At 32.7% G+C, this 16,538-nt stretch overlaps 2 protein-coding genes across 2 annotated transcripts; one reads left to right on the top strand and one right to left on the bottom strand.

Moving 5' to 3' along the window:
• The first annotated feature begins 576 nt into the window (after nt 1–576).
• Nucleotides 577–1,828, top strand: LOC121264344 (leucine-rich repeat extensin-like protein 6). The gene is made up of 3 exons (XM_041167476.1): nt 577–906; nt 1,199–1,453; nt 1,578–1,828. The coding sequence occupies exons 1-3, from the start codon at nt 876–878 to the stop codon at nt 1,667–1,669; spliced, it is 378 nt and encodes a 125-aa protein (XP_041023410.1). The 5' UTR covers nt 577–875; the 3' UTR covers nt 1,670–1,828.
• Nucleotides 1,829–2,525: 697 nt separating this feature from the next.
• On the bottom strand, nt 2,526–13,031 carry LOC121264339 (lecithin-cholesterol acyltransferase-like 4). Its single transcript, XM_041167470.1, has 11 exons — nt 12,526–13,031; nt 11,226–11,317; nt 10,604–10,722; nt 7,516–7,651; nt 7,317–7,368; nt 6,062–6,162; nt 5,665–5,847; nt 4,350–4,507; nt 4,082–4,136; nt 3,837–3,890; nt 2,526–3,254 (listed from the first exon to the last, which is right to left on the bottom strand). The coding sequence occupies exons 1-11, from the start codon at nt 12,767–12,769 to the stop codon at nt 2,844–2,846; spliced, it is 1,605 nt and encodes a 534-aa protein (XP_041023404.1). The 5' UTR covers nt 12,770–13,031; the 3' UTR covers nt 2,526–2,843.
• Between the last annotated feature and the right edge of the window lie 3,507 nt (nt 13,032–16,538).

Raw genomic sequence — 16,538 nt, 5'->3', positions numbered from 1 at the left:
TAATCTTTATGCACTCCACTGATTTGATTGGTCAAAATAGTTATTTTATATTAAAATAATAATGCAACCAATCACATTAGTGGAGTGAGCAAGGAGTACGCAAAAATGACTATACATAGAGATTTTGTTAAAAAAAAACATATGGTTATGTGTACACCTAGATTAAACTCGAAACTACCTAGTCATATATATATAGAAATTTCTATACATCATACTACCATCATCATTTTACTTTCATCTCACTAAGTAAGATGTGACATATTTATCATCATTAAATAATCATTTATTACATATATCTTTATCATCTAATGGTGATAAATGTGCCACATACTACTTAGTATGATCAAAATAGAATAAGAGTGTTGTGTATAACATTACTCTCTATATATAAAAACAATGATCGAGCAATTCAATTTATCTGCACAAATCTATCCAACAAGAAGTATAACAATCATGTGTCGACGCAAAAATTATTAAACTAATCCAGCAGATCATCTAGAAAAGTAAGACTTCCATATCCAATCCAGGAAACATCTCCCTTCTTTCCAGAGTCCAGAAGTTTGAAATTGAACTAGAATTTACAAGGAATGCATCAACCATTACTCGTCACAATTCCAACTACGGGTGTTTAGTCTCCATAGACGGCCGGTCTTCTCCGTTGCGCGTCTGAGCTTTCAACAAGAAACACTAATTTCTAAGCATTCATATTAACTGCTCTGCATGATGATATTTTGCTGTGGAGAGTTATAAATACAATAAGCTTCACAAGCCCTTACATTCATTTCTTTGACCTTAGTACTCCCATTCTCTCTGGAATAGATTCTCAGCATCAGCAATATTCATTTTACTTGAGAAATATCTCGTTTAATTCGGACATGAGCCAATACAACTATCCTCAGGCTCCAGGTAAATTTGTATCCAAATTATTTGGCAATACGCACACACACACACGATATGTCCAAGACCATTTTCCAAAAAACGTGATCTACAAAAGCAATTTAAAGAATGAAGATGAAAGCTGCATGAAAAAAGAAGAAAACAGTGCCCTGATGATTAGTTATGAAGCATAAACATTTAAGATCAGCTGCCCTTTTTTTCCCTGCATCATACAACTTGTCTTAAATACTTCTTAATTAAGATGCTTTGGGTTTTGTATATCAAAACTCTGAACAATTAAGTTGATGGTTTGATTTTGTAGTGGTATATCCGCCGCCACCCACATCATATCCTCCTCCACCCGGTGCATATGTTCCACCAGGTCAAGTTTATCCTCCTCCTCCACCTCCTGTTGCTGCACATCTATCCTATCCGCCACCCGTCCAAGCCGGCTACTCGCAAGGTCCTTTTGTTGCACCACCACCAGTAGGTTACCCCATGAAAAGTGGTCCTGGTTACCCCAACAACCAGCCCCTCATCCAAAAACTAAGCACAGGGGTGGGTTTTGGAAGGGATGGTAAGCCTTTTGATCAGCCTCTCTTTTTTCGCCTACTTCTTTTTTATCTTAAAGATCAATCTTCATTAGCCTATATTTTAATGAATGGTTTGTTTATCATATATATATTTTTTCCCTGTTGCAGTTGTGCTGCCATATGTTGCTGCTGCCTCTTGGATATCTGCTTTTAAGAATTTTATATTCTTTACCGACATGCTTCTCTCTCTTTCAAAATGACTGTATTTTCAGTCTATTTTCATTGTATTTGACGAGATTTTTGGTCTGTTCTTTAATTTTTTTTTTTTTCACTTTACAAGGACAGTAAATAGGTTACGTTATGGAGGATATTGTGTTCGGATTATGGAGATCATGGCTATATATATTTTTCTTTTCTAAGACTTGTCGTAAATTTCATTTATAAAGTTGTGTGGCCAATTGAGCATTTCATGGACCCTTCGCCTTGAAGGTGCCTTTAAACTTCGACTACCCTGTTTGGAATAAAGACGAGGGGGAAGGAGGGAGAGTCCACGAAAATATTTAAGATAAACCAAAAGCATATCTCTATATGGCTCTGGATTTTTTTATAAGCTTCCAAACGCAAGTACCAAAAGTACACAAATTTCTCCTCTCGGATCAACAAAGGTAGAAATATGATAGAAATCAATGCATTTTATAAAGAGCACAGAGAGGAGGAAATACCCAACTAACAAGAAGAAGAAAAAAGAGAAGTTTTTGAAGTATAAAAACTTGGAAATTGAAAGCGATGGCATGCAGGTGCAGCCATCCAAGCATAGAAAATGTAAAAAGCTAGGAAAACGATTTTCTATAACTGCAAGAGAGATTCAGCCAACATGTCAACAACTCAACTCTATTCGGTGCATAAAACCCACTTTTAATCTTTGACAAAGGCCATAGCAAGTGCATTTAGATCTCAATGCAACTGTCAGTGTTTTTATTCAGCAAACCACATTGAATTCAGCAAGTGTTTTTATTCGTGCAAACCACCTTCCTGGTTCACACCTAAAAATCAACCCAAAGATCACACCGTTCACCATATTTACAGTTCAACAAGTACCAGGTACCAATAAGCAAGTTCAATGAATACTAGATATCCTTTTCTTTTTCTTTCTTTTTTCTTTTTTTTGGCAATTGCTCCAGTTCAGCATTTATACAGTCCAACAAGTACCAGAAACCAATAAGCAAATTCAATGAATGCTAGTTTTTCTTCTTCTTCTTCTTCCTTTTTTTTTTTTTTTTTTTTTTTTACAATTACTCTGTACAGAAACATTTACATATCATATGTATCTCGTAAGTTCAGTCTTGATTTTACAAGATCTTAACCACACAGATGGTACAGGAGACTTTCTATCCTTTTCCATCCATTCAATAAAACAGTTTGATAGGAACTGATTTAGGAATCAACTGACACACTTATGGCATTCAGCTCAACATGCTGCTTGCCCTCATTTTGAGGGTGAATTATGACAGTAGCATGAGCCTCAGCCCATGAAGATTGATCGTCTCCAACGTGAGAAACCGATATGGAGCTCACCGAAGGCTTTGTATCAGCAACACTGTCTTGGTCATCTTCTGAGATGATTTCCCATTCTTCTTTAAGCGATGTTACTTGGAAGCCTTTCTCCCTGTGCTTTTCCATTTCAAATGCAGTGGGCAAAATCACATAATCATTTAGAGGGTTGTAGTAAGGGTCCGAATCTGCCTTCAGCCAGTGCTTGAGAATACGAAATACATGATGGTCACAGAGAATTCCTCGATGCTCACCAGGGACTCCAACCCTTGCTTCTGCATTGAGCCCATCGGCCTGGAAGGGTAACAAAAAGGAAAAGCAGCTTAACATATATTGCTAGTCAATAAATCACAATGACCAATCTAAATTAGATCAGTAGAAAGCCAAGACTGACAGTATAGCTGCATGGATCAACATGTCTATGCAATAGCTAAAAAATGGCGGGTCCATTTTCTCCTTTTCATTGAAGTATAGTTAGTCGTTAGATGAGCAGCTCAAGTTTTCCTTTTTCATTGTTGTTAAAGGATTCCAAAGATAATAACAACCATCAAATTCTTGAAAGTTTTCTTGTTTATCTTCTGCACAGTTTATCATTCAACGGATTTATCAAAAGCTAAATAATATTTGGCCAAATTGCGTTATAAAATAGCAGAAAATGTGAATCCAAGTAGTTATCCAGCAAGCAGCTTTAAGTTTTGGTATTCCTCTTTTGCATATAACAATGTCCAAAAGATAATTTCTTCAATCTGCAGACAACATGAATGTTGCTAAAAGCATCCTGCCTGAGAAATTTATCATGAGCCCAGCTACTAAACTAATATATATCTTCTTCTGTAGCACTGACTCATAACATATACAACAGAAACTCGGGCATACCTTAGCTGACTCTGTCGGAACTGTTCCATCACCATCAACGCATATGTATTTAGGCTGAAAATATGCAAATAAAAGTCAGTTTTCTTAAACATGGCAACTTCTAGAAAAATAAACATGAGATCATATTAAGTAATTTAATATTGGATCTACATAAAAATGGGTGAACCACAAAACAGTTGGTTAAACTTTGGGAACCAGGAGGTACACTGACATCAAATTGAGAACAGTCCATAGCAGATACTGACCTCGAAAAATGGTAGTTGTAGTAAATCTGAAACTGGAGTTTCCTCACTTCCATAACTGCAGAGTAAATTAACTTTAGAGGTAAAATGAATCCAACTCACCAGCAACAAACATAACTAATATATTAGTTGTTATAATCTTCATTTTTTTTATAAGTAAAATATAATTGTTATAATCTTCTATTCCACAATAAACCAAACAAAAGCTGTATTTTTTGAATGGAAAAAAGTTTAACCAGTAACTCTTCATCTAAAAGTCAATGAATATTACCAGACACTATGGGGTGTCTCAAGATTGGTCCCATATATATTGTAGAATTTAACTCTAGAAGGCACTTTAGCACTAGATAAAACCTCGTGTGTTTCACTAGCCCATTTCAAGATCTCCAAGTTGAATGGTAGGGGAATAATTTCGCCATCGTAATTGACCTGGAATTAAATACAGATGAAGTCAAGTAAGCCACTACTGCTCTCTTCATCTAGTGTTCACATAGCACCACATAAGAACAACAGGAAATAAAATCATCAATATGCATGGTTAGGACATATGTAACCTTATGGATAATAGAAAACTCTTCTATTTTTCTCTTTTCCATGGAGAATGACCCAAACAACAATCCAATGAATAAGAAAATAAAGAACACAGTGGAACCAAAGTTCCAAGTTCAAATCTTGATCACGAGAAAACCCTGAACTTGCGTTTAAATGATCATCAGCAGATGTAAGGAATTGGATTTTGACAGAAAATGAGAGGATGAAGGTAATTCTTCCTTCCTCTCAACATTCTATTGCATAGAAATATATTCTTCTTATTAATAATTTCCGTAATACTTTTTTTTTAATAGTTAATACCTTCCGTAATACTCCCCCTCAAAGCTGAAGCTTATCTTATAAGCTCAGTTCAAAAAAAAAAAAAAAAAAAAAATCTTATACTCCCTCTCAACCTGGAACAACTTGGAGCAGAAAATACAAAGACAGACTTGTAAAAAAACATGAACAAGAAAGTGCATTGAACCAAACGTAAGCAAACTGAAATTCCCCAAAACGCCAAAACGAGTGAAATGAAAATGCTGTAAACTTTACCCACATACTTCCCTTACTGGAAGCATATTCTCCAAAATCAATCATTTCATAACAATTCATATAATAGGCAATTGCTTATCAAAAAATTTGGCATAATAGGAAATTAGCGTTTGAAATGTGACAACTAGATATTCTCAAATCAACTCAACTATGCCTTCATCTCGATCAATGGAAATCAGCTATATATATCCTTATCAAGCCACTTAGTGCTATCTAGTAACGTTTCATTAGTTACCGCTTTAAAAATCATGTATGTCCTTAAAAAACCACCTCTATCATAAGTTGACAGCCATCATTAAGCTTTTGTCACATCTTATGAAAAAAGAAAAATCCTATAGGACACGACAACTAAAAAAGTGAATAAAAAAGATTGTAAATATTCAAAAATCCAAACATGGGGAGAGAATTTCACATTTACTAAGACCCAGAGAGAGTAAAAGAATCTTAAAGCTATCCCAAACTTCAGTGATCTGCACTTGACCCAACCAGATATCGTAGCTTACCGTGTTACTTGAAAGAGCTTCCTTAAAAATTTCTATATTTTCTGCTGGAGGGTAAGACTCTAGGATAATATGAGAGTTCCCCTCACTGTCTAGCCTCTCTCTCCAGATCTCTAAGAGAGGAATTTGTTGCCAATCAAAACTTGGACAACTCATCAATTCATAAATTGATGGACATTCGATCAGCTGAAAAAATTGCAACATATTAATAAAACAGTCATCTATAAAAACAGTGCAACTCACATCCAAGAATCAGCAAACTGAAAGGATATAATTGTCATCTGCTCAAATGAAACACAACATAAAAGTGACAGGTATCTCAATATTAAAAAAAATAGTGCAATGAGGGGAAGCCCCAAGAGAAATGTAACTCAAACCGCCAACAGAAATGGACTCATACCAGCTGGTGCATGCTCCATTTTGATATAAAAAAATTCTGTTCCCACCCTTCAACAAATGACATTCCATTCAAAAAGGTAGATATGACATATCCAGGTGCACCTGCACAACAATTTGACACACTGCCTCAATAACTTAAAAACTTTCAGATAAAAAACACGATCAAATTTTGACCACGGATAATTTGAGAAAGCGTGGATTATTTGTTGTGGATTGGTGCTTCATGTGTAAGAAATATGGTGAATCTGTTGACCATTTATTTATTCATTGTGAGGTGGCTAAGACTTTTTGGGATGAGATTTTTGGTCGGACAGGTATTGCTTGGGTGATGCATAAGCAAGTGGTGGATATCTCAGCTTGTTAACAAGGTTTTAAGGGGAGTCACTGTATTGTTGCCATATGGAGGATGATCCCTTTATGTTTGATGTGGTGTTTATGGTTGGAAAGAAATGGGCAGTGCTTGAAGATAGAGAATGCTCAAGGGGAGAACTTAGAGAGTTTTTCTTTTGTGCCTTGTGTATTTGAGCAAAGGCTCTTGTATTGAAATGGAGATAATCTTCATGATTTGCTTTTAGCCTATTCTAGTTCCTAGCTTGTATTTTGGTGTTTTCTCTTGTATACTTCTTGTGTACTTGGGACTATGCCTATTTACTTGTCAATAAATTTTTCTTATTACTTATCAAAAAAAACTTTTGGGTAATCCTTTTCAAACCAGCTAAGATGTAGAGCATGAAAATTAAAGCAATGCGTTAAATGGAAATAGAACAAATTTTTTTAAAGTTCAAACTAGACTGAAATGGATAGACGATTTTAAAGTATAAACCAAGCTATATGTCATGATTAATTGCCAAGAAGTTCAACAGAGCAATTCAGCTGATAGGCATATGGCAACTATCAGTATGTACAACAATTTTAAGAATAGTTTGATCCCAGTATATATAAATTAGGAATGAATTAACAGGTTCCAAGACATTTTCTTGGAATATACCATAAGCAAGAAAAGTAGCACAACTCTTACAGCATACAGCATACAGCATAATATATCCTTCTGAAGTAAGTCATTTTATTTTTCTATTTCAGAGTACTCACATATTTGGAGCAAGAAATTGTGGAGGGAAAAGCAACGTCATTCCCATAAAGAGAAGATACACACAAAGCAAAATTCCTTATTTCTATATGTATCAGAAAGCTAGAAGTTGCAGTCACATAGTAGCTATTATTAAGCTCTGTTGTTCAAATTACATAGGATCACTTACCCTGAAACGGTGCAGCAATTGAAATCCAATTCTTCACATATTTCTCAAAAATCTGCAAAACAACATGCATAAAGCTGTAGGATTTACCTTGCAGCAAAAATGAAGCACCAGCCAAGAAAGACAACCACGAGCCATGGAAAGAGAGAGATGAGACTTTTCAAATAGAAAAAGTCAAGAAATAAGAAATGTGGGTTCTTACATCACTATGCAGGCACATGAAACATTTCACCAGAAGACCCCCCATGGAATGACTTATGATGGTTATCTTTTTCCCTCCAGAAGCATTGTATACTAACTCTAGTTTTGCAGCTAACCGCTCCAATGTTTTAGGCAACCTAAGAGATAAACAAAGCATAAAGAGGTTGATAACATTAACCTACGAGAACAGAAAAATATCTTCATTCAAAAGCCACACCCAATCAAGGGCTGATATATGGATTACTCTAGAAAGAGATTTCCTGATTAAGAAAATTAATTTTCAAGTCCACCTCAATTGAAATATTTGTGTTCTTTGATTTACAAAAGAATGTGCTACTTAAAAATTATGTGATTATGCCATCTGCCAAAATAACTCATGCGGTCCATCTTCTTTTTTTTTTTTTATAAATAACTCTTGACATCCAAAAGTAAAGGGATTAAAGAAAATAAATAAACAAATTGAAGGAAGAAGCTGGTATATACTTGCATGCCTAAATTAACATAAAAGATAACTCCATATCAAGATTACATAGAGAAAGTACCATTCCAAAATTTGTTCAAGCGAGTATCAGCAATTTTTTTTAAGAGAGAATTTGTCTTAATGAACAACAAGAAGAAACAAAGGCAGCATCAAAGTATACAACAAATACCATCAAACACACCTAAGCATAAAAGGAAAAGAGATCAAGAAATCCTGGAAACTAAGCCTAGGAAAACAGTATCCTAAAAAATCCAGCCACTTTTTCCCCTCCATGAGCAGCACATCAAACAAAATGGCTTATATTCCACAATATCTCATCAGTGGATGGCAAATTTAAGACTCAACCCTCCTTGCTAATGTGTGGTTGAACAAGAAGTAAGATCAAGGGAATTGGGCGTTCTTTGCAAGTTAGACTTAAAAAATACGTATGATCACACAAATCGGAAGTTCCTATTAATGATAAAACTTTGAAGAGCACAAGCATACAATAAATGAATTTATAATTTTCTTCAATACCTATTTTGGGTAATTGCTATAGAATTCATCAGACTAAAGAGATGCTTGAGGAATGAGATGAGATGAGTTTTGTGAATAGTAGTAAGATGTTGTGAATAGTAATGAGATAGTTTGAGTTAAGTATTTATTGGGTTTTGGGAAAGAAGAGAGAAAAAGTTGAATAAAAAATATTATAAAGTTAAAATTTTTGTTTTGGGATTTGAAAAAATTGAATTGTTTTTTTTTTTTGTTTGAAAGTTTGGGAAAGTTATAATGATTAGTTTGAAAGTGTTTGTGTCTGAATGATTTTGGGAAGGAAATGAGATGGGATGAGATAGAAATTGTTTCCAAACATCCCCTAAATTTCATGATTTCCTTGTATTTGCTTCTATTTTCCAATTAGGTATTTCCTTTGTATACATTCTGTGTACTTGGGCTATGCCTAATGTTTTTATCGATAAACTTTTATCCCTCTTTATACATCCCGCATACTTGGGATTTGGCTAAAAATCCAGCAACCCTTGGCTTGAAACACAGCTTTGATGGATGTCAATAACCACCCCACACTCACACAGTCCAACGAGATTGTTCAAGCTACACCTTACTTTTTTCAGTGATATGTAACACTGAAATCCCCATCAGTCATCTCCAAAGACTGGAAATCCACACAAAACCAAGACGAAAAAATGGAGAATAGAATGTATATGCAACCATGAAATCCAACCACAAGCAACCTGTAACTATGAGAATTGAGTTTTTACCAGCAAGAATCATAGAAATTTCCATGAGATCAAGGAATATGTTCTTCAGGGCCTAAAAACTGAGAATTTAGCATCACAAAGAGAAATAAAAGTGACAATCCTACAATAGGCTCCAATTGTAACATTGACAGTCTTTTTTGAGTATGGGCCCAATTGTTGCTTGAGTTTTCCTTATGTCATTACAACCATATCTAGCCTTTAACAAATATGTTTCTATAGAGCACTTATACCATGCCAAGGAGGAAAGAATGGATCAAATATTTAAGGATTGTTTTTTTTTAAAAAAAAAAAGGAAGAGCAAAGCACAAGTTTCCAACTTTATCACATTCTGACGAGCCATATTAAGTACGAGTTAAGACTTAAAGACAGTACTAAGTCTATGGTAAATTATACTAAGGTGATAAATAATAGTTTTGTGCAATGCTAATGAATTTGGGATTGCATAATTCAAGTTCTCAGTACTCCCAACAAGTTATTTTCTGATTTCATGTATTAACTTGAAGTAAAATTACTGTGTACACGGGCTTTGCCTATTTCATTCATATCAATAAAATTTACCTCTTACTTATAAAAAAAAAAAACTTGAAGTAAAATATATTTCTTTTTTTTTTTTTTTAAACTTGCTTTTCTTATAAAAAAAAAATTATATTTCTTTGTTTATAGTTTCCAGAAAATCAGTGAAGATGAAATTAACTAAAATTTATCCTTTGAAATCCTTCAAATCAGCATGACTGAAAAACTCAGTTTTGCTGGATCAGTTAGAGATGAAGGAGATAAATCTATTGTTCCCTCTATGACTAGCAAAGTTGAACACTATCTGGTTGAACTAATCAACTTCCTAAAACAATGGAGCTTTAGAAGAATAAAGAATAAGTCTCAAGTGGAAACAATCAAGTCTTGGAGACTGTGGACGCAAAGTATATGATGTTAGAAAATTCATCAAGAGCCAAGAATATACAGTTTTCTTTTTTAAAACTAGGAATATAGAGTTTGGTACATCTCTTTCCATTGCAATAGGTAAAACCATGGAGACTGCTGAGGAGAAGAGGCGTATGCAAACAGCAAACTGAACCAACCACCTTGTTAATCTCCCAACCCCCAACACCCCAAATGGAGATTACTAAAAAAAAAAGTATCATAGGCCAGGTTGACCTCCCAAGTTGTTGTCAAAGAGTGCCTGATAATGTTAAAAGCTACAACACAAAGCATGGAACTCAGGTTGTACAATGTTTGCAACAAACTCATATAGGTGCACACAGTATAATGTTGGATCCTTTTCTACATTTTCTGGCTTGTCTTCCAAACTTTTTAAACATAGCAGCATTCAAATAAATGTGCCATTTGGCAGGTACCTGTTACTTTGGCGGAAATCATAACCAAATCCAAAAAGTGTTTGTCCCTCTTGAAAACCCCATTTGATCATCTCAACAATCATCTCGTGAAAATAATAAACACAATCACGACCAATGATCTGCATGAAGCAAAACATTAGAAGACATTCATCAGTAGTTCACTTTTTTATTTAGCTACAGCATAATTAACTGGCAGAAAAAATGGTAACGAAAACATTCTAGCAAGGTTTCACTTAGCAGTCATATGTAATTCAGCATAACCAACTTGTGGAATATATTTAGTCCAAAAAAGTTATAAATTATACACCAAACCATAGATAAGCTGATGAGGGAGGAACCTACACTCAGGTTAACATTATACTTAACATTTTACTTAAGACGCAAAGATCTGATAGAAAGCTAAGTTACAACTCACGGAAAGCATTTTCAACCTTCCTTTTTTTTGCAATAAAATAATATTTGTCAGCTATCTTCAAGGCTTCAAACAAAATTTTAAAGAATAGAGCATAGACAATTACATATCCAAAAGAAAAAAGTATGAAATTTATAGAAGCAGTAAGCTATTCAACTGTAAAGCCAGTTCCTAAATAAGCAATACAAGTAAACGATATATATAACACACCATGTCAGGGTCCAACACATCAATTGCATATAGTCCGAATCTGTCCTCGGGAACCACAACACTTGACTTTGGGTCCAAAGACATAGTTGTACCTGTTTCACATGATAAACATCGTTATTGAACACCAGAAATTGCTAATTGTAAATTGTGTGATCATTAAAAAAGAAAGCCTAAAAAATATAAAGCATACAAGCAATTGCAACAGTGTGAGGCATATTTGCATGCAGCTGCATACAAGCGTTTGTTGAGTTACTTATTAAAAAAGCAATTGTTGACATAAATGATAATATATAGATATATATATATATATACACACATTAAGGAAGCAAAGCTTTTCCTATCTGTTTTTACTTAAAATGATTTATTCGTTTAAACATGTTCAGATCTGTGTACCACATATTAGGGAAGCAACAATTTAACCTGGTTTGAGCAAGCAAGTTTTCCAAATTTCTTAGCTAGCACAAATATTCAGCACATTGGACAAAACAAAATTTCAGGCCAACTAAAAAAAATAAATAAATAAATTCAGGGAGTTTGTTGGCCTGAAATTGTTTTTTATTTTTTTACCATACCAAGAGAGGAGAACAAATGGCTCAGGAATAGACTAGTTCCAAGCGGACTCATGGAGCTGCTCCTTGGATTATCGTACAATAAGATGAGCCTTCTTCTAATACTAAAAGATCATTTGTTTTTATAAGTAAAAAGAAAATTTTATTGACAAGTAAATAGGCATAGCCCAAGTAAAGTATAAAGAGAAAACACTAAATACAAGCTAGGAAGTAGAACGGGCTAAAAGCAATACTAAAAGATCATAATCTGGAACCAAGGGTTTTTAGCTATATAATCAATCAATTGGAACACTACTAAGCGAACAGGATAACAAACCTTCAGACCTACTCAAAAGGACCCAAAGATAAACAAATGAATGCAATTAGAAACTATCTAGTTTTGTTATAGGACCTAATTGTCACCCATGTCTACTTCAGCTACTATTGACTCTAATTTTTAAGGTCTATTTTCATGTTAGGAGATGTTGGCTTAATACTATTACGTATTTTCTTTGGTTTCAATCAAATTAAATCAATTTCCCCTCTATTTCCTCAGAGGGCAAAGAAACAAGAAGATCCGCATTTAATTCTCTCTCATTTTCACCCGATTCCCCAAGAGCCAAATACTAAACTCTAAAGATCCTTTCCTTCGTCCACCTCCACAGAAACCAAACACGGGTCAAGGAAGTCAAAAACTTAGCGAAGCAAAAAAAAAAATCAAACTAAAAACTAAGAAAACGAAAACAAATCACCTGTAGAGGGGTCGAAGCGAGACCAAAGCTTGGTCCGGCACTTGTAGTCCGCGCCAAAAATCCGAATCCAAACCCGCTCCTCCTTACCGTTATCGTTACTAACGGCCTTAAGAATCGAACCGGCGACGCCGGGCACCAACAAAACCGGGTCGAGATTCGGGTCCACGTACGGTTGGGGCTTCTTCCTGAGATGCTTCAGCCAAAGCTCGACCGAGTGCACGATTTCCTCCAACAGCACGGCCATTCCGTGTCAAATCCCTAAAATTAATTGGATCAAAAGTATGGGTTTTTTGTAGGGTATGGATTTTCTTTTAAAAGAAAAGACTGCAGGTTTTTAAGGGTCCGATGGTTGATTAGATATCCTAATTTTGAGGAATTGAAGGAAGAAAGAAAGAAAATCGGGATTGCGGTTTGGATTTATGAGCGCGTCGTTAAGCTGTCAGAGGGCGTGACCGCGAAGCTTCACAGCGGCAGATACACTGCAAAATAAAAACAAAAGGCAATGTAGTCGAGAGGGTGTTGTTTCTCTACGGTGGTGGGTGTATCCCGTGCCTGTTCGAGGGCCAATAGTAAATAGGCACGTCTTACCAGACTTCACGGTCGATATATGTGCTTTTTCTTCCTCCTTTTTTTTCTAATTTTTTTTTCCAAATCTTAAATTAGTGCTCTTTTAAGTCTGTTTAGTTGTTCAATTCACTTGAATTTAACTCAATTCAATTTAATTTTAAATTAAATCTAACAATTAAATATTCAATTCTTAAATTATTAAATTTATTTTTAATTAAAATTTTTTATATATGAAATCCATAATCTTATTTAATTTAATAATTCTTTACACGTAGAATTCATAATATTTTTTAATTTTTCATAAATACATATAAATTCATCTTAATATTCGATACATTTTAACTCATCTTAAGTAGACTCTACAAACCTATTATATTATCCTAACTCACTATTATTTATAAAGAAATTAATTTAACTCAACATCTAAATACAGTCTTAATTATTAATTATACTAAAAAAATTGTGTAGTCAGTTGGTCATGTTCTCTGTTTTAATTAAGAATAATGATAACTACTAAATATTTTTTGCAATATTTTTATAATCATAATATTTCAAGATAAAAAGGATAAAGAGATATTCTGGTTTGAAAAACCTCTTGTTAATATTCTTTTCGACTATAAACAATGGAAGCGACCATTTCGCTATATAAAAAATGATCGATTTGAAAATACTGTAAAAAATATTAAATTAAATAAATAAAAATTAAATTGAAATAAATAAAAATGTAAAAATTTTTTCTTATAATATAACTTATTTTTAATATAAATTAACTTACTTTTAAATTTTATAATTTAAAAAATAAAAATGAATAAAAAAATGAATACATAAAATAAATACAATAAGAGATAAGAAGAAATTCGGCCACCACCTGTATATTTGATAATCTCTCCGACAAAAAAACTTTATAAGAGTATTTTTATAATTTGATGTTATTTTTATAAAATATTTTTTAATTTAAAATATAATTGTATAAAATATTACGAAGATTATTATGTATTTATTATTTTCCCTTAATCTTAGGTGGGTAGATTATATCAGGACAGTATTTCTTCATTCTTTTGACTGCAATGTAGAGAAGTAACCGTATGGAACATAAGTTCGAGGAAGAGAAGGGACGGGACGGGAAGGGTGCAACAGTACCGTAGTACGCCACGTGATATTCATTGTTTGGAAGTAAATTTAGATAAGATGACGTCAAGATTCAGACAAAATAAGGTTCTGAAAGTCGACAATTATCTATCCGACCTCGGTCCGCGGGTCGCACACCACACAGCTGACGTGGCGATCCGGTTCGTCGCCCATGTCACGGTTCATCTCCCACACCCGAAGATGTCTGTACTGCAGCATGGGCTAATGGATTTCGTAACGTAAGAAAAGTTTGATATACCTAACTCATTGAAACTAGAGACATAATACTCTTACGTGGAAATTAAAATAAAAATTGAATAAAAATATATTTTATTAAGTTTGAAAAAAGAGGCAGGTAAAATTATTATAAAATTAAAATATTAATTTTGTTTTAAAAATTAAAAAAAATTGTATTATTTTTTTATATTTTGTTTAAAAAGTTGAAAAAATTATAATAATAAGATAATAATTAAATAAAAAAATAAAAAATTATTTATATTTTAGTGATATTTGAAAATAAAATTAATTATTAAAAATTTTAAAATGAAATAATTAGATATTATCTCATTTTTCAAACAAGTCATAAATCTTTTAACAATAATGATTTTACTTTTTCTCTTTAATTTTGAGTCTTGAATGTTATTTCCATTTTCTCGAGGCTTTTCGTCAATTTTTTTCCTTGTAACACCTATCTCGATTTCTTCCTCAATTATTGTCTTTATTGGTATCACTTTCTAAACTTATGAGGATGAACTCCAACATCTCTCAATCAGCTACTGGATGATACCCAGGAAAAAAAAAAAAAAACTTTTCAATTTTATACTCTACGTAATTAAGATTTTATACGTTATATAATTGACAGAAAAAAATTATGAGTGTGATTTATTATTGAAAATATTACCTTTGAAAATCAAATATAAAAAAAAATATTAAACATATAATATTGTATTATTATAAAGAAGATGATAGATGATCCAATTTGAGATGTATTAATTTTAATAAAAATTTTATGTGTAGTTACTTTTACGTACTCCTTACGTATTCTATTAATTATATTTCACTAATGTAATTGGTTATATGTTTTTTATTTTTTTAATATAAAATAATTATTTTAATTAATTATATCAATGGAGTAAAAATGATTGTAGGTGGCAAAATTCTAATTTTAAATGCAAAAAGTGTCATACTAAACTAAAATATGGCTAAAACATTACCTAGTCCAAGGTGACTGACTGCTCTTAACGATGGTAAACAACTTTTGCAACGACATAACTTTAACAGCAGAATATGAATAAAGAACTACTCTTTATTAATATTCTTTATTGAATTTATTAACGAGGGCAGTGGACCATAAGGTTGTAAACAAAATTGGATTCAATCGGTTAAATTTGAATGGGCTAAAAACAGGATTGATTTAGTATATTTTTTTAATCATTCAAGTAATCGTTTTAATATATTTAAAACGTTTTTTTAAACCAATTTGAATTAATTTGAACCAATTTAAAAGTAATTTCTTGTTATTACTGTGTTTAAGAAATGGGTTATTTGTTTATTTATTTATTGTATGAATAGGTAATTCGTATTAAATTTGTGATGGTTTACAAAATACTATCATCACAACGCGATGGTTTGTATCTTATTAGTAAATGAGAATATTGAAGTCCAAAAAAAAAAAATGACAGTTGGGGTAAATACATGAATTAGAGTTTGGAGTTTGGCTTACATTCTATCAAAATTTTACTGGATACATCTTGTTTGAAAAATCAATGGATAATATTGCTTTATGTAAAAAAGTAAGTTGATTTTTCCATCAATCTTTCAATCTTATCCATACATTTTTCAACATGATCGTGTATCAAATGAATTTTTAATAGGATGTAAGCTAAATTCTATAAATTACATGTTTGTTGAGACTATTTAGACTATTTATATATAAATTGGGATCTCACGTTGGAAAGCACAATTAGAGCCATCAATTTTCACTCTTGCTAAAGATAACATCAATTTATTTGTTGTGAAATATCTCGAGAGAAATATGAGTGGTTTGAATTTAGAAATAAGTTGAGATGGTCTGTGAATAGTAAAATAAAAGTTGAATTATTTATTATATTTTGGGTGAGAATTTGAAAAAGTTGTTTTGAAATTTAAAAAAGTTGAATTATTTATTATATTTTTTATGAGAATTTGAAAAAATTGTAATGATGAGATGAGATAAATTAAGGTAAATTTTAAATACAAATGAGGTCGAAATTATCTAACTTTCATAAAGTGCGAAAAAAAAAGTGTCATGATTGATATTTATATTGAGTAATGAATAT

Source organism: Juglans microcarpa x Juglans regia, chromosome 5D, assembly GCF_004785595.1.
Source record: "Juglans microcarpa x Juglans regia isolate MS1-56 chromosome 5D, Jm3101_v1.0, whole genome shotgun sequence".
Classification (NCBI taxonomy): Eukaryota; Viridiplantae; Streptophyta; class Magnoliopsida; order Fagales; family Juglandaceae; genus Juglans; species Juglans microcarpa x Juglans regia.
Note: the sequence above shows the minus strand (reverse complement) of the source record. Positions and strands in the feature narration are given on the sequence as shown.

What these genes read in the sequence shown, in the direction of transcription:
- LOC121264344 (XM_041167476.1), top strand. Translation starts at nt 876, where the DNA reads ATGAGCCAATACAACTATCCTCAGGCTCCAG. An exon ending in CAACTATCCTCAGGCTCCAG is followed by an intron (nt 907 to 1,198) that starts GTAAATTTGTAT and finishes TTGATTTTGTAG; the next exon opens with TGGTATATCCGCCGCCACCC. An exon ending in GGTGGGTTTTGGAAGGGATG is followed by an intron (nt 1,454 to 1,577) that starts GTAAGCCTTTTG and finishes TCCCTGTTGCAG; the next exon opens with TTGTGCTGCCATATGTTGCT.
- LOC121264339 (XM_041167470.1), bottom strand. Translation starts at nt 12,769, where the DNA reads ATGGCCGTGCTGTTGGAGGAAATCGTGCACTCGGTCGAGCTTTGGCTG. An exon ending in ATGTGTTGGACCCTGACATG is followed by an intron (nt 10,723 to 11,225) that starts GTGTGTTATATA and finishes TGCTTCATGCAG; the next exon opens with ATCATTGGTCGTGATTGTGT. An exon ending in GATTTCCGCCAAAGTAACAG is followed by an intron (nt 7,652 to 10,603) that starts GTACCTGCCAAA and finishes TTTATCTCTTAG; the next exon opens with GTTGCCTAAAACATTGGAGC.